General features: G+C 31.6%; 4 protein-coding genes across 4 annotated transcripts; 3 read left to right on the forward strand and 1 right to left on the reverse strand.

Moving 5' to 3' along the window:
• The first annotated feature begins 2,403 nt into the window (after positions 1–2,403).
• Positions 2,404–4,442, forward strand: LOC105801432 (transcription factor NAI1). The gene is made up of 4 exons (XM_012632735.2): positions 2,404–2,908; positions 3,097–3,231; positions 3,721–4,098; positions 4,218–4,442. Exons 1-4 carry the CDS (start codon positions 2,570–2,572, stop codon positions 4,290–4,292), a joined length of 927 nt encoding a protein of 308 aa, XP_012488189.1. The 5' UTR covers positions 2,404–2,569; the 3' UTR covers positions 4,293–4,442.
• A 5,820-nt stretch (positions 4,443–10,262) lies between these two features.
• LOC105802248 (probable hexokinase-like 2 protein) lies at positions 10,263–12,753 on the forward strand. The gene is made up of 9 exons (XM_012633778.2): positions 10,263–10,574; positions 10,670–10,823; positions 11,011–11,190; positions 11,275–11,349; positions 11,437–11,592; positions 11,675–11,773; positions 11,865–11,995; positions 12,087–12,168; positions 12,271–12,753. Exons 1-9 carry the CDS (start codon positions 10,291–10,293, stop codon positions 12,586–12,588), a joined length of 1,479 nt encoding a protein of 492 aa, XP_012489232.1. The 5' UTR covers positions 10,263–10,290; the 3' UTR covers positions 12,589–12,753.
• A 1,573-nt stretch (positions 12,754–14,326) lies between these two features.
• Positions 14,327–15,531, reverse strand: LOC105802250 (EPIDERMAL PATTERNING FACTOR-like protein 2). Its single transcript, XM_012633781.2, has 3 exons — positions 14,967–15,531; positions 14,849–14,874; positions 14,327–14,768 (listed from the first exon to the last, which is right to left on the reverse strand). Exons 1-3 carry the CDS (start codon positions 15,067–15,069, stop codon positions 14,514–14,516), a joined length of 384 nt encoding a protein of 127 aa, XP_012489235.1. The 5' UTR covers positions 15,070–15,531; the 3' UTR covers positions 14,327–14,513.
• A 4,531-nt stretch (positions 15,532–20,062) lies between these two features.
• LOC105802249 (probable xyloglucan endotransglucosylase/hydrolase protein 7) lies at positions 20,063–21,563 on the forward strand. Its single transcript, XM_012633779.2, has 4 exons — positions 20,063–20,378; positions 20,466–20,566; positions 20,656–20,852; positions 20,929–21,563. Exons 1-4 carry the CDS (start codon positions 20,198–20,200, stop codon positions 21,317–21,319), a joined length of 870 nt encoding a protein of 289 aa, XP_012489233.1. The 5' UTR covers positions 20,063–20,197; the 3' UTR covers positions 21,320–21,563.
• The last annotated feature ends 5,513 nt before the right edge of the window (positions 21,564–27,076 follow it).

Genomic DNA, 27,076 nt, shown 5'->3' on the forward strand with positions numbered 1-27,076 from the left:
AAATACTCTCAAAATAATATAATTATTTAATAAAATGATAATATTTAAATTACTATCCAATTAAATTAATATCTAATTAACTCATGATACTAACTTAATTAAAGGATTAACAACCATTATACTTCCACCTCACATTTGCTTGCGTGTATGCCCCTACCATATTTTATTATATATTATATATAAGATTAGATTGAAAACTTTTACAAGATTAAGGGTAGACTAATAATAAATATAAAAGAAATGTCATGTATTTATTTGTTCTCTCGAAGAAAGTCTAATCACGTTTGGCATGTGATTGTGGGTCTCTGTCTTCTTTGTTGTTAAGTGGCAATAAATAAATAAAAATGTCGGATTTGAAGCTACTTGGAAACTACGACATCATGATGTAACGAATATTATATCAAATAAGCCCCAATAACATTAAACAAAACCAATTAAATTTATTAAATTTTAGATAACAACCATCCATAATAATTAACATTTTATTATTTATTTAATGATATTTTAATTACAATAATAACTTTAAATACGATCTAATCACAATATGTTTAAACACTCATAAAATAATATAATAAATATAAAAACAATACGTTTAATACATATATTTCTTAGTAAAAAATATATATATATTTCATAGATGTTTACTGATTTTCATTGTGGTTGAAATTTTCTATAATGGGTGAAGTAAGGAATTTTTCTTAGAGGAAGTGGTGTAGGTTTGCAGGGATTTCGGTCCTCTTTAAAACAAAAAATTATCTATTTAGGTCATTTAAAAAATTAAAATTTAAAATTAGTAAAAGTAGAATTGTACTTTGGTATTCCCTAAAAAGAATTTATTGACTTCGCCTCTATTTAGAGGAGTCAAAACTAAAATATAAGTGTTTGAGAGGCCAAAATAAAAATTTATCATTATGCTATTTTTTTATAATTTTTAAAAGTACTCTAAAGCAATTGTACCAATTTTGGGATGTCAAGGATGCTTCTAGCCCCTCCAGCTTCCCACTGTATAAAATACCCATAAATAAAAATATTGAGTGAATAACAAAAAAATAAGGATTAAATTAAAATAATAATCTAATTGTGATTTGTTTTTCTTTTTCTTTTTGTTGAAATTGATGGTTAAAAAGGACAAAAGTTTTGTCGTAGTTGAAGTGGCATTAAAGAAATAATAAATGCCGAACTTCAAACATCCCAAAATTAATCATTTTTTGCTGTAAGAAAATGAAATTCAGCTGAAAGAGCCAAAGTGGGATACATGCAAAGTAAAAAGCTATGTGTGACGACTCACCTACAATATTTCTCTTTTTAATTAATTTGTAAATACATATTTATTGTTTTTAGTATGTTTTACAATAAATTTTCATAGAAAAACTTATTCCTAGTATTAAGAATGATATTTTTCAGGAATATTTCCTTTTATATCAACTTGATAGTTTTAAATGCAATATAAAAACTACGATATCTAAAAAGGTAAATAAATTATATATATTGAATTAAAATTAAAAATATAAATGATAGATATTCGAATAATTATCACCAACATTAATCATAATAATAAAAAATTGAATAAAATCCATAAATGATCCAACATGGATTATAATAAATAATAAAATCCATTAACCAAGATTTTATTAGGAGAATATTTTATGTTGAATTAGTATAAAATATAAATCCATCCCTGTTCTAGCTAACACCTAACAGAATATAAATCTTTCATTGCCATTTTGACCACACACACACACACACACACACTACAATCCAAATCCTAAAAACAAATTAGAAAGATGTTTTAAGTTTGGATAATCAAATAAACAAGTTTAGATTGTTTTAAAAGTAGCTATTAATTGATAAAATAACCTGAAATAAACCATCTTATGTTTTTAAATTTATTAAATTTCAGAAATGAATGCGGGGTGTGGAAGGTGGAACCAGTTTTGATCACCCCATATATTTTTGTCTTTTGATGTTAGGTCCCTATAATGTTGCATCTACTTTATGACCCAGACTTAACCTGTAGGGACATGTCTCTTCACTTGCTTACGCGTTCGTCAACCATACACAGAAATAGGCTTGTTCAAGTTTCAACATTAACTCAATTAATTCATATAAATCAAATATCAAATTACGATTATAAAAAGGAGATGAGACATTCAATTCGAAAGACAAAGTCAAAAGATACGAATTTTCACACTTGCGAGAACGCCATATACTTGGAAGCGCGTACGTAACCTTTATATGTATATATATTTATACACACCACATATCCAACACTTTCATTGTTTACGTTCAAGGTAATCTTTTATTTGTCAACTTCCATGCTGACTTTTTTTTCCCTATAGCCATATTTTCGGAAATTAAACTTCATATTCATCCATTTTATACTGTTTTAGCCTGGGTTTTTTTTTTCTCCTTTGTAATATGTTGTGATTTTCTATCATATTTTCAGTCAAATCAAATATAATTATGGGGTGCCAAGCTTTTTATTAATTGTGGTGCCTTAATTTCTAAGAATTTATTGTTTTCATGGCGCTCTTTGTAGGAGCTTCTTTGATGGAAATCACTGTTATGTATGTTTGATTTACACGAAATGGAGGATCCCACTTTTTTCACACAATATGAAACGACCAACCCTATTGAGTATCCATTTGATGATTTCAATTTCCAATCTGAAAGCTATTCATCCTATCCAAGAATCAATGGTTCATCCATTAATGAAGCTTCTCATCATCAGCTCGACGTCTTTGAAAAGCCGCCATTAAAGCAACTCAAGACCAACAATTGGAGTTCTTGCATCTCACCTCAAAAAGCTTCTTTTTCTTCTTCATCTTCCCATATAATCTCCTTCAACAACTCCAGTTCATCTCTGCTATATTATGGTGTAGACTGTGATTTGAAACCCAAAAATGAGGTTGGCATGTATTTACACTAGCTCAATTATAAAGTGTCGGACAAGAGTATCTACCCGACACAATTATGTAAAACTTTAGAAAATTATCTCAATACCAACGTTCATATATGAATCTATTACTAGTGTCGTGCCATTTTATTTTAATTTTCTAAGAAGCAAAATTATTGATGAACTAAATTTGGGGGCAGGTCTCAAAGATGGTGGGTTCATTGACTAGGGTTCCATTACTGGCACAAGAACATGTAATTGCTGAAAGAAAACGTCGTGAAAGGATCAGCCAGAGCTTCTTATCTCTTGCAGCACTAATTCCTGGCCTGAAAAAGGTACAAGTTCAAAAACTTTTCCCATGTAATCTATAATCTATATATTCAAAGATTACTGTTTTAATCGTTGTAGAGAACAAGTACTGTCGGTAGTTGTAGCTTTGAAATTTTCTTCAAAACTATTACAAATTCTGTTTTGTTATAATTACCGTAACTAAAAATTCCATGATTTCACTGGAAGAATTGTCATAAAATGGAGTTTCTTCGGAAAAAAGAGAGAGCGCGCGCGCTAAGAATAGGTTTTTAAAAGTAATTTTATGCGTTTGGAGGATTCTTAAAGAACTATTTCTGAAAATGTAATGGACACGGATTTTAGAAGCAAGAAAATTACCCTAAAAGTAGTTAATTTTATAGTTCATACAATCTAAATATTTCATGCAATAACTTGCGGAATTCATGAAAAGCAAGGTATAGTTTCAAAAGAAAGAAAAGCATTTGGGCTTATGTTGAGAGCTTATATATGTATATATGTGTGTGTGTGCATTGCAGAAAGACAAGAATTCAGTTCTTGGAGACGCTATCGAATACTTGAAGCAACTTCAAGAGAGAAAGGCAAGGCTGGAGGAACAAGTTGCTAAGAGAACAGTGGAATCAGTAAAATTTGTGAAGAAGACCACCCAATTTTACGCGCAAGATGATCAAACATCTTCCTATGATGAGAGCTTCGATACCCAATCTAAAAACCCATTCCCCGACATCGAAGCAAGAGTTTCAAACAAAGATGTGCTGATTAGAATCCACTGCGAGACCAACAAAGGGTGCATATCAAACATCATAAACGAAGTCGAAAAGCTTCATCTCTCCGTGCTTAATAGCAATGCCTTGCCCTTTGGACAAGCTACTCTTTATATAACCATTGTTGCTCAGGTAATCTTACAGCACTGCCGGAGTTTATAACTCTTCAAATTTAGCGTATATAAACTAGTGTAAAAATAGTATTAACAAGCCCTTCACTTAAGGCCATAATGTTTTCATGGTTATTGCAGATGGAAGATGAGTTTTCGATGACATTGAGGGATCTTGTGAAAACCCTACGAGAGGGTTTGCTCAGCTTCATGTGATAATTAACTTTGTAAAACCATGTGATCTTAGGGAAAATAAACTCTATAGAGATTTTTTCCCCTCTTCCTTTCATTTTTATTTTTGCATCTCGTGATTTTCTGTAGCTAATAATGGAATAATGGAATCTGGGTTTTCGATTTGCTGCTAAAGTTTTTTATTTACTTCTTTTCCATTGAAGTTAAAAAGATTAGTGAGAGAAAATGGTATAAAACTTTCTTTTTCCAATAATTTAGGATGAAAATATTGAAATGACATTAAATTATTAAAATGGATAGAAAAACATGATGTTTCAATTTAATATAATCCTTTCTCTAATTAGTGATCGAACAAAGTAAAAACGTAAAATCCAAAAAAATTACAAACAATATTCCTTTCTTAGGTTTAAATAAAATTTAAGGAGACAAATAAAACAATAAATTTTGTATTTAATATAATAATATTATAAATAAATATTACAAAATATCGTAATAAATACAATCTTACAGCCCTTGTGAAAACATAGATGGTAGGAACAATGCAAAAGGTATTCATTGTTTAGTAGACTTAAAATATGAAAAAAATTTAAAATTGGATAAATTTAAATTAATATATACCTTTCTCACATTTGAAAGAAATGATTTTTTGTATCAGGATAAAAATAACCATTCATTCTATTTTCTTGTCTCACTTTTATCTGTTGTCAAATATACTCAAAATCTATTTTCTCTCTATCCTTTCACTTTTTCATCCAACTGAGCATACTCACTATGTCATTTACAAATAAATCTTGTCAAGAATACCCTTCATAACAATTTGCATATAGAATTATCGACGGGTTTTAGTTTAGGTCACAAAATTAATTTTACTATAAATGCAATTTTAAATAAACATATTAAAATAAAATATAAGTTGGTAAAAGAAATTAAATTATAATGTGAAGTTAAAACCTTTTTTTTGGGATAAGTAAGGTTTGTATTTATGCAAAAGAAACGGTTAACTGCTACAATGAGACAACCACTTCTTTTATGCAATAGAACACAAAAGGAAAACAATGACATCTCAATACAAACCTACGAAAACTTTCAACATTTAGCTTCTAATTTTCAAGCAATTGCACATTTATAGGGTGTAGTGTAATGCTTTTCTTTTTTCCCAACTAACCTCAATCTGATGAACTCCTTAGTACCACTAATGGAGTATGGGACTAAGCAAAGCACCTGCCATTCCTCTCCCTTCACGTTAGCTAGATACTAGCACAACAATGGCAATAAGAGATTTCCCTATTGAATTTCACAAGTCCAACTGATTGTTGTCTTTGGAACATTCATAAGCCAAAGCATATGTTGCCATATAGCTTCACAGAAGCTGCATTGTTAGAAGAGATGGTCCCTACTATCAATCCAAATAACATGGATCAATTACATTATATTTACGTCGACGAATTAGATTGATTTTAGTGAGCTAAAATCAACTTAAGTTCACCCTTAGTAGCCTTCGTAATTTGCCTTAATCTATCATCCGTAGCTTGATCCTTTATTTCTACCCAAAAAATAAAAAAGCATGCATGCCAAAAAAAGTTTTGGGATTTATCTAGAAGGGTTTATAATCGAATGACATCGTGACTTTATTTTAAAATAAATTTTTAGGCCGAGCTTACTTGTTATTTAAAAATAAAAATTTATATTTTATAAATAAAACATTTTAAATTTATTAACATCTATATTTATTTATAATTTTAATTTACTAAATCAAACTATCTCCAAAAAAAATAAAAAAATAAATTAAATCAAACCGAACCGATTATCAGATGGTCTAAATTTATCATAGAATATTCAAGGTAAAGTATGGGCGGCTAACTTTATTTATCGAAAAGAAGTCCAAAGATTTTTAATTTTATGATTAGCCACAGTTTTAGAAGAATGAACATCAATTCCACTAAGCCATTAAAGCACCAAAAATTGACTAAAATTCGGGAGTTTTGATGTATAGTAAGACTTTAATTATTTCCATACTGAATATTTAAGAAAAACATATATCAAACTAATTAATAAAAATGAGAAAGGAACAAATATACTGAAAATATATTTATTTAATAATTGAATATAACGTTTTTAAGTAGTGTTTATAGTTGTTTTATTTAAGTAATTTATATAAAAGGAAAAAGAAGAACATCATTCTAATAATATTTATCAATTTTTCAAAAATCATTTTTAATAAGTTAATAACACAATATCAAACCCAACAAAAATTTCATTATAATATAACCTAAAAAAACAATTGAATTATCAAGAAAATCAATTGAGAAAGGAAACATATGGCAAAATTTGAACATCCAAGAATTTTCACTATTAGTGCATTGAAAATGAGTTGAAAAAATTGGAAAGAAATGATTTGTTAAAGAAAGTGAAGTTGAGTTAATTGCGCTTTAAATCTCCTTTGTTAGAAAATCCATACGTAATTAAGAATTAAGATGTGATCACATTGCTGTTTCAACCACTCTCTTTCCAACTTTTATGTAAATTAAGTTGGAGACTAAAATTGAACTAAGAAATACAAAGCAGAAACTTTCTTTTAACATTTTCCTTTCCATGTATGATTATAAAATACAAATTCTGATTAAAAAAGTTATGCTAATTTCAAAATGAAATTAATTATTATTTGAATAGACCTTTAAATATAAAATATAGGGGAAAAGTTGTGATAATTATAATTATTAATTAACAATTTTTATGCAAAAAAAGTGTTGTGTTAATTTTATTGATGTAAAATAGAGTTATTACTTGAATAAAATTTTAAGCATATTAGAGTTAATTGTGTTAATCGGCTATTGTTTTGAATAATATTACTCTACATAAAGTAAAATTATATTGTATTGTATGTTAAAAGTGCTTTAATTTTGATTTGAAAATTTTCTATCATAAAATTTGAATTGATAAGTTAATATATTTTAGTTGTATTCAATAATTTAAATAGAAAATATTTGACATTAATTATTTCAATTAAAATATAATATTAAATGCATAAAATCGTATGTAACATTGTAACATTATAAAAGTGGAATTTGAAAAACTTTTAAATTGAAAAAAGACATTATATTGTTAAGTGAAGATCAAATCTGGGGTTAAATTTCTGGATGAAATAACTTAGAAAGTAATTTTTCCAACTCCATTGAATGAGAACAGTACACAAGGAAAGCAAAAAATTAAAAATAACAAGACTCCTTTTATAACTAAATATTTTAATTAAATTAATATAATTTTATCTATAAATCTGATTTTATTTTAAATATTAAAATCGATTTTTCTTCTTTTATAATTCTTAGAAACTGAAAGCGTAAGATCATCATTATCATATTATATATAAGATAAATAAGTTTGTGAAAGAGATTTTGACCTTTAGAATTACATGATGGGCAAAATTTTTCTGCACTTTGGTCTTTTCTTATGTTTTCCACCCTCTATTTTTAAATTTTAGTTAAATTATTTTTTGTTGGATAGAAATGTTGCTTAAATTGTTAAAATTTTAACGACCTTACTTGACAGTCTACTAAAAAAACACATTAAGAATGAATCTAGACGAAATTGACATAGCCAACCAGGTACAACCGACCAATTTAAAAGGCAAATTATATAATTCTTAGGTAAAAAGACCTCTTCAGTCCTTTTTAATTTCGAAAGTGAGCAACTAAGGACAATTAATCATGAAGTTAATGTTTTTCATCAATTGTATATGATTTTGGTTGGTATAATTAAAAATTTAGTCCTTAAAGTTTACACATTCTATCAATTCGGTCATAATTTAACAAATTTATCTTGTAACATTTGTGTGAATGTTGAGGTTGAATTTGTTGATCTTTTTAAAATTAAGGCCAAAATGATAAAATCTATAAACATTGAAGGTTGAATTTGTTATTATACTAATCAAAATTGTATACAATTGACTAAAGACTTTAATTTCGTGATTAATTATTTTAGTTACTCACTTTTAAAATTGACAAAATCAAATCTTTGTACTTAATTCTTACTTGAGGTAATCTCAATATAAAAAAAGCACTATGCTATATATATAATTGTTAGAGAAGTTGCGTCTCTATCTCGTTAGTGAGCTTAACTCCGACCACCCCTTAAGAATACAAGGCAAGAATAGAATAGAATAGAATAGGAGCCAATAATAGAGTGCACATCAGAGACTACTCCCCTTTTACTTAATAGTAAGGCAGGATTTCCCAAACCCGTTCCTTAAGATATAGAGCAATCCTCACTCGACAGCTCAAAGCTGACCAGTACAAAACCATGTGATCCGTCCTCATTTACATACCCTACTGGTTTTGCCGTACCCTCACTACTCCTTGTTCTCTGGCTTATTTGTACCCAGCTACATACGGAACTGCCCTTGGCCAATCGTCACTCGCCAGCTCTGTCCTAGCTCAGAAAAATTGTTTGGCTGAACCCCATCTCTTGATTGATCTGATTAAACGCTTGATTTTTTTACGTGGTTGTTCTCTTAATATTATTTCCACAACTATAAATTTAGAGCCAACTAAGTATCACTGTTAAACTGTGTCAAGTGGGAGACACAAGAAATATTCCCCTGAGTACTTCGTGTGTACTTCTAAATCTTCATTAATTATAAAGGCCCGTCATAAAGTGGATTTATCCAAATTTTTGTAGTATGAAACATATAAATTTGGTCTTGTCGGTATAATGAGTAGATTCATAATTTCCTTTTTTATTTTTGGGTATGAAATGCGGGACAAAATCGATTCAAATAAGTACAAGGAGTGAGTGTTTCGACTGTTCTACCCTCCTTATCATCCTCTAACACTTTCAACAATGCTGCTGGAGGACTATAAAAACATCTGGAGCCCTCTTTCATGATCAGCTGCCAGTCGAGTCAAGATATCTGCTACCTGATTCCCTTTCCGATACACATGTTCCACCTTCACCTTCCACGGCCGATCCATCAAAGCACGAGTTGCTCTCCCAAGCCCAGTACATAACCTGTCAGCTTTCCCTCCTGTTAACGCTTAGACAGCAGGTAAGCAATCTGTTTCCAGAATAGCTTCGCGAACTCCTAATGACCAGGACAGCAACAAGCCATCATGTATGCCCCACATTTCAGCTTCCTCCACCGTCGTACATCCGATATTGCGAGAGCAGCCCGCCAACCAGTCCTCATGATAGTCACGAACCACAGCCCCTCCCCTGCATATCCATTTGTCATTTTGACAGCCCCGTCGGTGTTGATCTTCACCCAACCTTGTGGAGGTGGCAACCATTTGATCTCCCTAACTTCAACCCCTACCATTGAAGCATTCCCTGCTGCAGCCCTCAACTGAGCATTCCTCCATCCAATCATCCATCGTTGACTGGCTCTCCCTAGCTCTCCCATTTGTACTTGGTTCGCAACACTTTAGCCCACAATTGTTCTTTAAGGAGTAGGAGGTTGAACGCAATTCTCATTAGGAATGCTCTATTCTGCTTCTTCAATTTCCTTTTTTATATAGAAAAGATTTGACATTTTAAGATAGATAAGAGTTGAATTCCGACATGGATAATAATTTTGTAAATTTAAATACATTTATTCAAATAATTATTTTTTATTGAAATATTGATATGAAAGAACTAATATTTTTTTGAACAATAATTCAAACCTATCACTGGGCATACATACAGCTAATAAAATCTTTGCACTTGAAGTGGTTCCAGCCTTTATAACCCTTTGTTGAAGACAATGACAATGGACCTGGAATCCTAGATTCATTTAAAAAGTAGAAACTAAGAAGAGGCCCAGTGTGAGCGGTGTATAATCAGTGATGGCTCATAACTGCAAAACTATGGGGTTGGAATCCTAGACTTTAAGATGCATAATACTCGTTCTTCTCCACTGAATTCATGGATTTTCTGTTATTTACCTTAACAACTTTGAGATAAAACGTAAAAGAAAAAAAAAACGAAATTTTAATTAGAAACTATAAAGAAAAGGGCAAGTATAGAGGTAAACAAATCAAAGCGAAAGATGAAGCAACAAGTAGCGCTTGCAGCAGTGACCACGACGGCTGCAACAGTTATGGCGGTGGTAGCTCTTGTGAGACAATATAGGAAAGCTAAACAGGATCGACAATGGGGGAAATGTCAACGCATATTGCGTAAATTTTCCAGGGATTGCTCAACTCCCGTCCCCAAGTTATGGCAAGTTGCTAATGCCATGGTTTCCGATATGGGAGCCTCCCTTTCTTCGTCTGATGAAGCTACTAGTAGCCTCAACATGTTTGTTTCCTACGCCTCTCCTCTTCCCACCGGGTAAAATCTTACACCTCATTTGCTTCCTCTCTTCCCTTTTTTTTTCTTAATGTATGTGTGTTAATGTTGTTCGGGAGCTGTTGCAATGGTGGCAGGATTAATGAGAAGGGAATGTATTATGGGGTGAACCTGAGACAAACAAAGATTTTAGTGGTGTGTGGGAGGCTGCAAGGTAAAAACCAGCCTATATCTGATTTATACGTGGACGAAGTCCCTATTCCTTCCAGTGTCATGATTGGCACTTCCCAGGTACACTTTTTATCTTACATTAATCCAACTAGGATATAATCCCTTAAGAGGTCTCCTAATATATGAAAAATATAATCTGATTTGATATGCATGTGTTTTAGACATTTTGGAATACATTGAAGATGACATTAAACATAGTTTTCGTCGTATTACGATCTCAACTTTATTAACTATCACTGATCTTCAGGAATTATACGACTACATAGCAGCGGAGCTAGTAAAATTTGTGTCGGCACATCCCGAGAAAGATGATGAAGCCCCAGCAAATGCTAAGAAACTGGGGTTCACCGTCTCATCTGGAGATGATCAATCTACAGCCATATCAGGTTCCAACATTAAATTGAAGAATTTCGCTGCAGATACCACAGTTGAGTAGATCCCAACTCTCAACTTTGGATTCTGAACCTAACCTTTCATACCTGCCCTAATTTTTTATCACTGTGTCAATCAGGGGGTAAAAGATCTGATCACTGGAATGAATCGAGCTCTGGAGAAACATGGTCTGAAATTGCGAGTTCATGCGCTAGTAAGCATCTTCACTTGCTTGCATTACTCCATTAACATTGTTTATAAGAGACATTTTCGAGTTGATTCAGACTCAAGGATTGAGCAGGTCGATGATATCGTTGGAAATTTAGCTGGTGGCAGATACTATGATAAAGACTGCGTGGCTGCAATCACCTTAGGAGTGGGTACCAATGCTGCTTATGTCGATACTACTCAGTCGGCTCCTAGATGGCATGATTCTTTGCCAAAGAAAGGCGAGATAGTGAGTGACTTCCTACCTCTCTTTATATGCTTTGCTTTTTTGCTTGGTTTTTCCAACATAATATTTGTGGTTTGTTTCATAGGTTGTTTGCATGGAATGGGGAAACTTCAATACATGCCATCTTCCAATAACTCAGTATGATACTTCTTTGGATGCTGCAAGTTCGAACCCCGGCCATCGGGTAACACAAGCTTTATATTTAGAATAATAGTTTCTCAAATTGAAACCATAAGTCTTCTGTAATTGTTTCTAAACCCTTTCTTTTGTTCTAGATTTTCGAAAAGATGATTTCTGGAATGTATTTGGGAGAAATTGTAAGAAGAGTTTTAGTTAGGATGGCCCAAGAAGCAGCCCTCTTTGGTCAAAGCGTTCCTCCAAAACTTCTAATTCCTTACCTGCTAAGGTAAACAAGGATAAAAAGTTAAATGAACATGGCTATCACGAAAACTCCCCTAATAATCATTGTATGTGATGTAATTTTGGCTTCTTATTAGGTCACCTGATATGGCTGCAATGCATCAAGATACATCAGAAGATCGTGAAGTTGTGCATGAAAAACTCAAGGAAATATTTGGGGTAAACTTTCTTGCTTAAACTACACATACATACGTACATACATATAGATAAAGATTTTAAAACAAATTTGATTATCTCTGACAATTAATCAACCTCTCTCAGATCACGAATTTGACAACAATGGCGAGAGAACTTGTTGCAGAGGTATGTGATATAGTAACGGAACGGGGAGCTCGTCTGGCAGGGGCAGGCACAGTGGCGATTGTAAAGAAGCTTGGGAGAATAGCCAACAGAAGAAGTGTGATTATAATGGAAGGTGGACTATATGAGCACTATAGGATCTTCAGGAACTATCTCCATAGTGGTGTTTGGGAAATGCTCGGCAACGAGCTTTCCGATAACATTGTCGTTGAACATTCTCACGGCGGCGCCGGCACCGGTCCTCTTTTTCTCGCCGCTTCTCCCACCCCTGACTCTTGATTCATTATTTTTTTTAATGTTTTGGTTGCGTTACTCTATAATTTTTTTTAAGAAAAGATTGTTTTGGTCATTTGGTAGAGATTTAAAATACCATAAATTGCGTTTATGGTACGTAGTTATAGAGGTAGAAATGTTAAGCATGGGTTTCTAATGAAATAGATTAGCAGTGGCATGTCTGATTATATATGATTAGATTCAATTTGATTGTGATGATATAAGCTTGATTTTAAAGCAATCAGATATAAAAATGGTCCTGGTCCCTTGATAATATGTTGACAGAGAAAGGTCAGAATCCATGAAATTAGGGCAGTCGTGTGCCTCAGCCTTTTACTATATTTTAATTTAGTTAAGTTTTCTGGGTTTCTGACTTGTCTGTCTTCAACTTCGCAACAAAACATTCTCTTTTAAGCTTTGGAGTTTGGACTCTTTCTTATTTCTAGACTGTAGAACATGGGGGTGATGGTGCCCCATCTTCCCCACGTGACTCTTGCCTTTTATGCATTTTCTTGATTGAAGTTGTAGTAGTTTTTATAAAATTTGAATTTCTACCTTAATTTTCCAATTGGTTTATTATATAAAACTTATTGGAGTGAAAATTAGAAATTCTGCAGTCAAAGATTAAAAAATTGTGTTAAAATTTTAAATTAAATTATTATTATTTTATAAGCTAAAATGTAAACTTTGCACTTAATTAAAGTCGGTTAAATTTAATGTTTTAATTTGTTCCACTTAGCCATTAGATATCAAAGGGTAAAAATCTGTATTTAGTATTTTTTAAAAATGAAAAATAAGATTAATATGTAGTTTAGCTTTTAAATTAATATTTAAACTCATATTCGGTCATTTAAATTGTTTCTTTTGCGTTCACATCGTTATATAAAATTAAAAAACTTTAAAATATATAAATTAATTTAAAAAATATAATTTTTCACATAAAAATCAACCTCAGAAAAAAATTATACATTTATTATTAATTTATTTAAAAAATAAATGTTGCAAAGATGAACAAGATAGGGTCACTGCAGAAACAAAAAAGTTATGGAACAAACATGAATCATTAGATATGGTTATTTTCGCTTTAATTGACACTAATCCTAAATTTGATCCTTTCATGAAAGCATTAAGCAGAAAAATTTGTACCTGCAAACGTATGGTAGCAGGCCTTGTCAAGTCATGTCTAATCATAAAGGACGACGAGATAACATGCCAATGAAATATCCCATCAACTTTCGTTTTCTTATTCATTTTAAAAACACAATTTTATTTTAGGATTATTGTACAATTCTTTTAATTCTATAAGCCAATAAATCAATACATATCTTTACTTTGCTTTTTTCATTTAGAAAACACACAAACATGGTTCAAATATAGACATATTTTTTTAATTGAGCTTGTGTGCCATGAGAATTCACTGATTGAGGCTTATTATTCAGAATCCAATGCGGCCATTGAACTTGCTATTGCATCAGTGTTCTTCAGACCAGACACATATTTTGGCTTGTCGATAAGACCACTTTTGAGATTCCTGGGGTGCTGTTAAAGGTTGTTATAATATTTTCTTACACGCCAAGAAATATTCACTTCTTTATTATATATAATATATTGGTTGGAATCAACAACGATTCTTGATGAGACGACAGACGTTATGACGTATGGTGAAAACTGTTGGAAAGCCAAATCATTGTCTACTTTTTAAAGCATGCAAATATATATATATATATATACTCAGACGAGTTCGTGACGATTTGCCCAAGAAATCTTATCAATAAAGGTATATACAAACCTTGTTCTAATATACGGTCCAGGGAGCATCTAATATGTCAAATAACAGTGAAAAAAAAATGAGACAAGAAAACTAACTGAACCGATGAAATATGTAATTCTCTTATGCAGATTTACAAGGTTGAAAGATGGATAATTTATGTTCAGGGGTTGAAGATGAAGTTGCCACACTTGCATTTCCAACTTAAGGGTTTGTAATTAGAGCTGTCATCTCTTCTTGCATAAGCAACATCAGAGACTGAAGTTGAAGAAGGCTTGTTTTGAATTCTGAGTTGGGGATTTGTAGGCACTTGAATGGCTTCACAGTGACCGCATGTACTGCATCTTCTCTCACATCTTGGCGGCCTTGAACCTATCTGACCACTCAACACCATCGCCTTTTCTTCATTTACTACTCTCTATATTCAAATTAACAACACCAAGTCAGAACAAAACAAGTATATATAGTTTTGGTTTTCAAATTGTCTGCAAAGCTCACCTTATCAGATATGGGATTTGGTTTACCTGCAGTGAAAATAAGTGGGAATCAAAGGAAATTCACTTCAAAATCGTACCAAATATATGAAATGAAATGAAATAAACGAGTAATGAATTACCTTCAGCTTTGTATCTAGCTTGGGTCGTGGTTAAGATCAAGAGAAAACAAAGGAGAATATGGCAAGCTCTCTGGGGAACTATGAAACTGTGGCTGCAAACCATTTTGTTTTGATGAGAACAATAGAAAGGCTCTAAGCTACATAAAGTCAGTGCAAAACTTTACAGAACAGACCATGAGAGGGTGCAAAATGAGATCAAAGAGATTGCAGTAAGTTGATATATAAACAAAGAAGTGGGTGGTTTGAGTAAATGAATGGAGAGCAGAATATAAACAAAAAGTTGGTGTCTGATAAAATGATGGAGCATGGAAGGGCAAATAAGCTTTGCAGAATGAAAGAAAAAGAAAGAAAGGGAAAGAAGGCAGAATAGATTAGCCTCGTGTGTTGAGCCAACTCCCCGACCACCTAAAAGCTACAAGACGAACAAAGTTTTTCAAACAGTTGACAGTAAAAACAGAGAAAGGCTTTGAGAGAGGAAAGAAGAAGACAACTAGGAACCAAAACAACAAAGAGAGCTACCACCCAATTTACACAAAAGGACGTGAAATAACAGCTGTGGGAAATTGGAGTTTCGCTTCTTCAAATTTACATTTGTTTTGTGTGTTGGTGGTGAGTGCGGGCAGTTCCACCGTATCTTCTTTTTCTGTTCATTCACGGACAAAAGGACGGTCAACACAATTATCTAAATAATAATAGCAGTAAATATTGTAGTTTCTCACTTTCTCCTCTCTTATCTCTCTTACGTCTTTAATCATTACTTTATAATTAGTAATTTATATTTATGTTTTTTTAATAATCAATATGGTGGCCAAATGATTACTTTATAATAATTTTTTTGTTATACTAAAATTTAAAATATATATTCTCTTTCCTTTTTTTTAAGATATTATATTTTTTTAAAGAAAATAAGGAAAAAAATCAGAGAAAGAAAAAGTAGCAGGCTTACATAATACACTCAAACCGAACAATCCATTTTCAAAGGAATAAAATAAAGATAAATCAAAACAATGAACATCCCTAATACAATTTGGAGGCCTTTCCCAGACTGAGTAGTTAATAAATAATAAGGTCACCCTAGCAAGCTTATGAACCACCCTATTAGACTTCCTACTAATCCATTCTCTTATGTTTTATTATTATTATTAATTTACGTCATATAAGCATTGAGATATATTTTTATTTGGTTAAAATTTAGTCCTATACTTTAAGTGTTAAAATGAATTTTTTTTACCTTTTCAATTTAAAAATCCTAGTCAATTACAATGAAAGTGAAAAAAAATAGAGTGGGGGGGCATGAGTCAATGACAAAATTGGAGTGTGGTGCAATTAAAAGAACTTCAAATTCTCTGGTGTTGTTTCCCAAACACCATTTCTGTCTAATGCAAGGCTCAGTGCTAACAACACTTGAGTAGAGTTAACAAGGCAAAACCAAAAGCTTTGAAGAAACTAGGTAGACCGGAAACAACAAGAAACCTGCATGCCAAGCCCGCATAGCTAGATAGTCATCTGCCGCGGATCCATAGAGGCAATGGTTAAAGTTAGCTAGTAGCAAATATGAGCATCCAACGAATCAAGCCCATAACCACCAAACTAGAACTAGTGTGTTGATTCCAAGTTTCCAACTAACAATGCCATGCTCACAAGTGAGTATCATGGTTTGTCAAAAATAGTGGTCTTCTTGTGGGGTCACCATGTCGTAAGAGAGAATGGAGAGGAAAAATATCAAAGAAAGACTGAAACTGAGACTCGAGACAAAAGTAAGTGTGAGGAAAGAAGGGAGAAATATGATGAGATGATTGAATTCATATAAACGGAAGTCATTTATCCTCAATTAGCATGGTTGTTGTTGCAACATCTAAGAAGATGTGAGTTTAAATACGCTTAAACACATGTTATCTTTCGATTTAAGAGTTTAGATAAAATTTGTTAGTAATAATAGAAATTGTACAAAAAAATACAAGGTGAAATTTTTCCTTATCCATTAATATGTCGTGTCCAAGGTTGAAATTAGAAGGGTAGGCAAGGGCTATGCCTTCCTAAAATAAAAATTTGTTCCTTTTTAGTCCCTTGAATATTTATAAAGTTTTAAGTTAATTTAATGATAAAATTATATTTTGACTCTTTCAATTATGCTCTCTTCAAAATTAAAAAATTATAATTTAATCTTTTAAAATTATAAAATTTTATATTAATACACTGACAAAATTATATTTTTAACTGTTTTAAAATTTTATAATTTGAATTTCACCCTCCAAAACCATTTTTCATGTAAATATTTTAATTGGAGAATAAAATAAAGGAATAGGGACGAAGAAGGTATGAGGATGAAAAGAAATTGGTGGTGGATTTGTTGATAGAATTAAAAAAATTATCATAGTGTAAACCTAATTTAATACAAGTTCAACTGGTGGACTGGAGTGGGATGAATACTTGGATGTTTGCATCGAAGAATGTAAAGCGGACTTAGCCCGTGGACGTTGACATCATACCTTTCATCTAAATTGATCAAGTCAACAATATTTCGCAAAGTGGGCTTCCGCTCGTGCAATTGTTCTCAGCCTGGACCCTCGTCTATCCAATGGCATCCTTTATGAAAACTACGGTGAAACCACCATTAACTAATTAGCAACTTGTCCCTCGTCAATTTATATCCATGCAATTAGATTCTAGAGCAACTCTTATATTTGGTATGACGATTACTCTAACGTCTTTATGGACACCCACATCAAACTCATGGAATTTTTGCCTATTAGAAACCATAGTAATTTATTGAAGTCCTGGATAAGATGTAAATTTTATGATTAATCTATACTTGTAATAATTTTAAAGTAATATCCAAATTTGAGCTGAATTTTTAATTATGTGTAATCATTGTCAGAAAGATTGAAATTAAAGTAAGCGATAAGGAAAAGGGATAGATGAGAATCTTAATTAATAGCGCCTACTTGCCTCTAAGATAACCTCTTATTGTTGTTGCTTTGTCAAATCCAGCAGCTTCAATTACCGGCAAAATACACATACATTAAACCTTATGTCGAGCCAAGCTTTTGTTGCCACATAATTCAACCACTGTTCGCAAAATCATGTTATACTTGCACATCCATTGCATTATTATTGGGAAGCTTTCAACTCGTAAATGTTACTTTCTTAAAAGGAAAAATATAAGAATTAATAAGTGAATGTAATGACAAAGTACATTATTTTTAAAGAAGAGAATTAAAATTTGAATCTAAAAAATGATATTGTCGAGAGAAATACTCACGCATTATAACATGGACATAAAAATACTTTTAATTATAAAAAAAATTAAAATATGGAAAGTATGAGATATTGCAATAGCTCCCTTTATCCTAGATTGCTATTACACTCGTTTATGGCTGGGTATCCCATCAAGTCCAACAACCCCGACAAATATATGGTTAAGGATTTTGTTGAGATAAAATATGTCGAGAGTTGCTAAGCGGCACTCGATAGGGTCGATTACAATATGTTAATGAAGTTATTAAATACTTGTCTTATTTGGTTTGACAATTTAATGAGAAAATCGTTGGACTTGATTATATGCTTTTTAATTGACTCTTTTTTTTTTTGTCCATCCAAGGAAATCAATTATTGGCTTTTGGAGATTAGATTGCATTCAAGTGAATCAAATCAACCTTTGAAATGTACAAGATCAATTAAGGTTATGTTATTGTTTTGGAAGTCATATATTCAATTGATTGTTATTTGATTAGTGTGATTGTATTAGCTATTTTAAAGAATTATTTTGTATTCACTTAGATTTTGAGAGCTTATTAAGTGCATTCAAATCTATTAATTAAGGGTGCGAGCATCTTAATCTTTAGATATAAATGTGAGATCTATATACTAGGGAAGTTATTTTAATTTGGTTTACACTATGTTGGACAACAAATAAGGTATGTGGGGCATAACTTAGGTTTTCTATCAATATATTCCATAAAAACTAATATGTACAAAGAAGTAATCTATCAAAAACTTTTAGGGACTTTTGTTTTTCTAATTTTGTAAACGAAACCTATGTTTAAACTTATCTATGTGATTTTATTTTTCTGATATGTTATTGAGATAGGATATAGAGTTTTATAAATTTAGGCATTGAATTTATTTAACCAAAAGATAAATTTTAATTATAAAAAAGATTTCTAATTTAATTTTAAAAAAGATCTCTCTGCCCCATGAGAAGCTCTTTATGGGGCAGCAAAACGCGGTATTTTGTTTCAATTGCAAAATAGGAAGGATCCAAAACAATAAATTGTTTTAACCATAAAACCCTGTGACAGGTGCAACTGATTAGCGAGCAGATGATTGGGCACAATTAGGAGTCTTATAATCCTATAGATTATGACACCATGTTCTTTCTTAATTGCAATTTATGTGGAGGGAGAAAAAAGCTAGAAAATGAAACCTATGCAAATATTCTCCAGCCTGCTGGAAAATAAATAATCTGAAAATTTCACTCTTTCAAAACAATATTTATGATGTCGATTTAAAAATCAAGTGAATAATAATATTTATTATTATATTAGTCATTTTAAAATAAATTTGACATTCTAGCGGTAAATAGATTTTTTATTCATTTAACTTTTTTAAAAATTCATAAATTATTGACACGCGTTGGTACGGCATTGCTAATTAAGTTCCACCACCTTTCCAACTTGTAAGTCAAGGCAGAGGTCCCCAACTCTTTTCTACCTCCCTGCCAACGTTTGGTATTCTTGTAAGAATCACGACTTTGGCCTGACTGTCATGTCATTACCATTTACGAAAACCATAGGTTTTCCAAGGGAGAGTATCTTTTTCAGGTTTAAGGTATTTTCTTTTAAGATTTTATAAAAGAAATATTTCTGTAATAATAATTTTTATATTAATTTATAATAATAATAATTAATACAATCTATAAGACTACGGAAATCTTAAATACGAGTACCATATATATAAGTTAATTAGGTTTAGGAAAGAAAACATAAAGGATGAAAATGTTGAATGAAAATTTAGATGGGTGAGTTAAAGAGTTGGGTCAATCAGGGCCTAATGAGGGTTTGGCATTTGCTGGATGGAAAGCTAAGCAGGTTGATGGCACTTCCCATGCAGCAATCTACATAGAACCCACCTATACTATATATATACACACCACTACGGCTCTCATCTCATCTCTAAATCAAACATTATAATAATAACAATAATTCTCTTTCTGTTTCTCTGGTTTAAACATGGGTATGGGTTTAAGGAATGGATTTCTTTTGATTTTATCTTGTGTTGTTACACTTTCCCTCTCAGTTTTGGGGCGACCTGCCACTTTCCTTGAAGATTTTAGAATCACTTGGTCTGATTCTCATATTAGGCAAATCGATGGAGGGAGAGCCATCCAACTTGTTCTCGACCAAAATTCAGGTTTAACTTTGAATGCTTTTAATATAAATCTTAAACATGAACAACTAATTATATTTTTTGTTCCCCGCAATGATATGGTTGTATTAGGCTGTGGATTTGCTTCTAAAAGGCAGTATTTGTTCGGACGTGTCAGCATGAAAATCAAGCTCATCCCCGGCGACTCCGCCGGAACAGTCACCGCCTTTTATGTACGCTAACATATATAATCCTTCAATACTTCACTTACTCTATTTTCAATATTCAAATTGGTTTTCACTTTTAATTTGGAACATTGCAGATGAATTCTGATACAGATGCTGTGCGAGATGAGCTAGACTTCGAGTTCTTGGGAAACCGTACCGGGCAGCCATATACGGTTCAAACCAATATCTATGCCCATGGAAAGGGTGACAGGGAACAAAGGGTTAACCTTTGGTTCGATCCTGCTGCAGATTTCCATACTTACTCAATCATGTGGAACCATCATCAGATTGTGTATGTTTAACAGCTATCAGATCATTAATCTACTTTTCGTACGACGTTATTTAATCAATGATGCCTGTTCTTGCAGGTTCTATATTGATGAAGTGCCAATTAGGGTTTATAAGAACAATGAAGCTAGAAATATCCCATACCCAAAACTCCAGCCAATGGGAGTTTATTCAACGCTGTGGGAGGCTGATGATTGGGCAACAAGGGGAGGTTTAGAGAAAATTGATTGGACCAAAGCTCCGTTCTTAGCTTATTACAAGGACTTCGACATTGAAGGATGTCCGGTTCCAGGGCCAGTAAACTGTGCCACAAACAGTAGGAACTGGTGGGAGGGCACTGCTTATCAAGCCCTTAATGCCATGGAAGCTAAAAGATATAGGTGGGTTCGTATGAACCACGTGATATACGATTACTGCACCGACAAGTCCCGTTACCCCGTTACCCCACCGGAGTGCATGTCCATCATCTGAAAATCCAAACCCAAGTGACGTTTCGTGTCCTATTTTACGTACATATGTACCTCCCTTTATACAAATAATAGAGCCATGCAAAAATTGGGTTTTAATTGTAAAGGGAAAAATAAGTGTGCATTGCATATAATTGTGAAGTAAAAAGTCAATTCCTATTTGTCTGTATTTGGTGCATTCTGTTTTGTGCCAATAAAAGCTTTCTTCAAAAGATGTAATTTATTAATTTTTAACTTTTAGTTCTCAATTTTCAGCCTTCTTCATAACTCTTGCTGGCTTTTTGAAAAAAATGGTTGGTTTATGGGTCTTCATAAATCATAATGATGCAAACCAACAAAATAGATTTATTGGAAATGAAACGACAGATGAAGCCTGCAAAATATTCAAGAGTGTTTGAAAATACATTTGCTTTGAATTCATTAGTGAATGGTCCCCTCTTCTTTGGCCGCTATATTCATTTACCCGGTCCCCAATATTGCATCAAAACAGATCAATTTTATGTTATCCGGATTCAACACATTTTAAGCATATAGGGGTGAGCATTCGATCGAATCGAATCGAATCAAAAATATTCGAGTTAATCGAGTTTTCGAATCTCATTTTATCATCCTAACTTTATTTGAAGTTTTCTCAAATCGAGTCGTTTGAGATGGAATTCGAATCGAATATATTTGTTCGAGTTAAATTTTAAAAAATAATTTTGGGTCCTTGTAACCACTGTCACCCATCGTAATAAAATTTGTCCACCTTAATCAAAATTTTATTAACTTTCACCACCTCATAATTTATTTATTAATTTTTATATCTTTGGTTAGCTTTTTTGCTTGCTTAGTTGTTTCAATTATCTTGATTCTTGTCACTATGTATTTTGGAATTAAAAATATATTAAATGTAAAAATATGATTTTTAATAAAAGTTATTTTAAAAATAAAATGTGAAATTGATACCAATATAAAATTTTAACACGAATATTTTATGGCATAATTAATAATTCAATTTTAATATAAATATTCAATATGACTAAACAATTCAATAATATAAATAATATAAAATGTGAAATTTAATTTAATAATATAAATAGTAGATATAAATAAAATTATTACTATTTATGTTTAGTGATTTTTTGGATAATTTTGATTTTTTATTTGAGAGTAAAGGGTGAGAAGTAAAAGTTTAGGGGGAAAATAAAAAGTTTTGAGGAATAAAAGTTTGAGGGAAAGTAAATAGGGGGAGTAAAATTTTGGAGGGAAAATATTAAAAAAAAATTGGAGGGGGGAGGGTTTGGGGTAGATGAGAGGTGGGATGGGAAATGAATAAAAGTTTTAGGGGAAAGGTGGGAGGGAGTAAAAATTTTGGGGGAAAATAAAAGGTTTTGAGGGTTTTTTAGAGTAAAAATTTGAGAAAAAGTAAATGAGAGAGTACAATTTTGGTGGGAAATGAATTTTGGGTAGATTGTGGGGTTGGGAGGGGAGGAGAGTAAAAGTTTTGGGGGGAAAGTGGGAAAGAGTGAAAGTTTTGAGGGAAAAGTAAAAAGGTTTGGGAGTTTGGGGTAAAAATGTATAATATTATAGTTTGATGTTTGAATTATTCGAGTTTTTCGAATTCGAAAACTTAACTCGATTCGAACTCGAAATTTTTAAAAAAATTCGAGTTGATTCGAATAACTCGATTCGTTTAACTCGAAATTTAATTTTTTTTTCGATTTTTTCGAGTCGAATCGAGTTTTTCTCACCCCTATACATATACTAAAATTGTTTATACAATTTATTATTAACTTAGTTCTTTATAATAGTATATTGTTTAAAATTTTAAATAAAATTATTACTATTTCATATAAATAAACCTATTAATTATAATTTTTAAATGAAAATAATTTTAATTAAAATATTATCTCAATACCATATTTAAATTTCACACGAAAAAAATCTATTAATCATTTTTACTAAATGAAAATAATCTTTGATGAGTGAAATTAAAGATATCGATTCAATAAATTAATAAGCTCCCTAATTAAATATTCTACTATCAATTGGAACCTCATTAACTTATAAATTGATTACTTGAATTTAATCACTAATGATAAATTAATTAATTTAATTTAATTTGATAACTCATACTTATTAATTGAACTTGTTAAATTTCTGAACTTCATAATTAATCATGTGAAAGAATGTAAAATAAAATATGGATAAAAGCAATAATACATGCACCTGTTGTAACACCCCGATATCTGACCCGATTGCTAGGTCCGAGTTACAGGATGCCACATTCATTGTCGGAGCAATTACGATCAATTACATTCAATTTATACCATTAAATATAAATTTGCGAGTATTATGATTACATGATGTGATACACAATTATTTTTGGGTCTTATACGAGCTTACGAAAGTTCTAATGCTAACTCGAAGTTGAATTAGGACCAAATTATAAAGATTTCAAAGTATCGACTTGACGTCATGACTTTAGGGGTTCCTCGTCGCAACACATCTCGCTGACTAGGCTCATTGCGACATTAAGTAGAAGTCGTCGCGGTGTTGAAAGTACACTGTCTCGACATGTCTCATTGTTTCAAAAAAGGACCAACGTGGTACAAGTTTGGGATACCTCACTACACCAAAATAGGCTTTTAGCGGCGTTTTTAGTGGCGTTTGTATAAAAAACGCCGCTAAAAATCAAGCATTAGCGGCGCTTTTAAAATACCGCCACTAAAGATCGGGTATTAGCGGCGCTTTTTAGAAAACGCAGCTAAAAATGAGAATTAGCGGCGTTTTCCAAAAAGCGCCACTAAAGATCTGGTCTTTAGCGGCGTTTTTGGAAAAGCGCCACTAATGCTCTGGTCTTTAGCGGCGTTTTTGGAAAAGCGCCGCTAATGCTCTGGTCTTTAGCGGCGTTTTTGAGAAAGCGTCGTTAATGCTCTGGTCTTTAGCGGCGTTTTTGGAAAAGCGCCGCTAATGGTCTGGTATTTAGCGGCGTTTTTGGGAAAGCGCCGCTAATGCTCTATTCTTTAGCGGCGCTTTTGTGAAAACACCGCTAATGCTCTGGTCTTTAGCGGCGTTTTTGTAGAAGTGCCGCTATTACTCTGTCTTTAGCGGCGTTTTTGGGAAAGCGCCGCAAAATGTATTTTATCTTAATTGGTTTATTTCTAATTGAATATTTAAAATCTTAAAAAAATAGTGACACGTAGAAATAATTTGAAATAAAATACATGGAAAAATAAAAATACTATTATTTAAAATATTTTTAAAGTTTTTTGGGTGCATAATTACTGATTCTGTTTTAATGTATATATTAAAAAATTTCTTATATAATCGTAAAAGAGATAGTATTAATTTTAAAATATTAAATTAATTATCATTATAGTTTAGGGTTTTTTGTTTAGGGTATATGATTAATTTAAGATTTAAGGCCGGTTTAGGAGTTACTATTTTAAGGTTAATTTAGGGATCAATATGGATTTAGGGATTATGATTTAAGGGCTGAGATTTAAGATTTAGGGGTTTAGGTGTTAGATGTTAGGGGTTAATAGTTAGGGATTTAGGTTTTAGGGGTTTGATTGTTAGGGTTTGATGGTTTAGGGGTTTGTGATTTAGGGTTTAGGGAATAGGGATTAGGGGTTTAAGGTTTAGATTAATTAGTATTTTTTAATTTATATATTAAATAATTGTAAAAGAGATAATATTAATTTTATTATATTAACATTATGATTATAGTTAAGATTTAAGGCCAGTTTAGGATTTACTATTTTAAGGTTTGGGGATTATATATGGATTTAGGGATTATAGATTAGGGATTATGATTTAAGTGTTGGGATTTAAGGTTTAGGGGTTAGGAGTTAGGGGTTAGGGATTAAGAGTTAGGGATTTAGGGTTTTAAGGGTCAGGTTAAGGTTTAGGGTTTAGATTAATTATTTTTTAATTTATATATTAAATATATTCTTATATAATTGTAAAAGTGATAATAATAAATTTAATATATTGAAATTATGAGTATAGTTTATATTATTTAAGAGATATATAATAGATAGACTTTATGTATATTGAATGATTAATTTGGGGTTTAAGACTTATTTGAGATTTGTTAAATGATACAATTTTATACAATTAATTAATGCTTTTATATTTAAAATACTTAATCTAAACCATTTGATAGATTTGATATGGATATATAGGTAATTATTTAATTTGGATAAGACCAAATTATAAGAAAAAAAATACAAAAATAAAAATGAAATAAAAAAACTAAAATTTATAATATTATCTAATTCTTTTAAATATTACTTAAAATTTTAATTATTCTTTATGTAAAATTTATATGAAAGATACAATAATTGAATATAAAAAATATGAGAGCTTTAGCGGCGTTTTCAGCAAAAAGCGCCGTTACTATGTATTAAAATTTCTCAAAACGACACCGTTTCAATTGAAGAATTTAATTTTTTTAGTACCGGCGTTTTTATTAAAAACGCCGCAAAAAATGATTTCACTTGGCTCCCAAAATTCCCCCTGAAACCCCTAATTTCACTTTTAAAATTTCTCCGCCTAGTTGTCTTGCTCCTTCTCTCGTATAAATTTCACTCTTCCCTGTTTAATTTATTTCCATTTTGTTTTGAATAAATTTCAATTTCCTTTTTACATTCGCCGCTGCAAGTGCAAATCCAAGGGCTGCCATCTTTCAATTCCAAAAATTTTATTTTTTCTCCTCGTAGATCCTTCTCCAGTTCATTGTTCTTTTTTCATTTTTCATTTCATTTCAGATTTTTTTTTTAAAAAAAATTGTTTTTGAATACTATTTTGGTTCAGTGAGGAAAGTGCCGAGCTTTGTGGTAGTCAGATCTAATGGAACCATGAACTTAGATTTTCATTCTTGGAATTTTTGTGAGTGTTTCTGTATTAGGTTTTAAGAAGCCGAACTAATAGCCTTGCTTAACAGCAAGCACTACATACCAACGCCAGCTGAAGATGGAGACGGAGAACCAAAACCCTTTTCAACTTGATGTGATAAATCTCCTCGCTTTTAACCCTTTTCACAACTTTCCTTCCCTCCCCACTTCCAGGTTTGCCCCTTTTGTTCCTTCCCTCCCCATTTTAGGGAGGTCTTTTATTTCATCTTTAGTGCTGATATATTTTCTCCTTAGTCTGGACTATGTCTTCTTGTCTATTATACCTATTGAACACTTCTATTTTGAAGTAAAATTGTTATAAACAACATGGAGGTTTTATTAAGCAACGAGGGTTATTTCTTCCGTTGGCTTGGAGGGCATGAAATTTGTTTGAACTCTTTGAAGTGAATTGTGGTTGCATTTAGCTTTTTTTTTTTTAACAAGTATTTCTTTGATTTATGTTTTCCTGAAACTTTGGTACTCTTGTTCGAAGCTAGGATTATAATTTGTTCTTCTTGCTTAGTACTCTTGTTACTCTTTGTTAGTTCGTCACATGATATGTTCTTTTGTCTCGGTTTACTTACGATGGTAGATTAACAGATGATTCCAAGTCAGTCCTCAATATTCAACCCAATTGTTTCATTTTACGTAATTATTACATTTGAAATGTATCTTGATTTATTGTTGATTTATTGTGTTTTTTCCTTTTGATTTTGGTGACTTAATAATAAGGCTTCACAGGTTTAATATTGGTAGATCTTTACATTTATGACTAAAGTTAGATATGTTTCAAAGCTAGAAAGTAGAGTTGCGACAATGGATGAATCTATTGTAAGTTAGATATAGCTCTTATTGTGTTTATTGAAGAAAAGAATCGC

This window comes from Gossypium raimondii, chromosome 11 (assembly GCF_025698545.1).
Source record: "Gossypium raimondii isolate GPD5lz chromosome 11, ASM2569854v1, whole genome shotgun sequence".
In the NCBI taxonomy this organism is placed as follows: Eukaryota; Viridiplantae; Streptophyta; class Magnoliopsida; order Malvales; family Malvaceae; genus Gossypium; species Gossypium raimondii.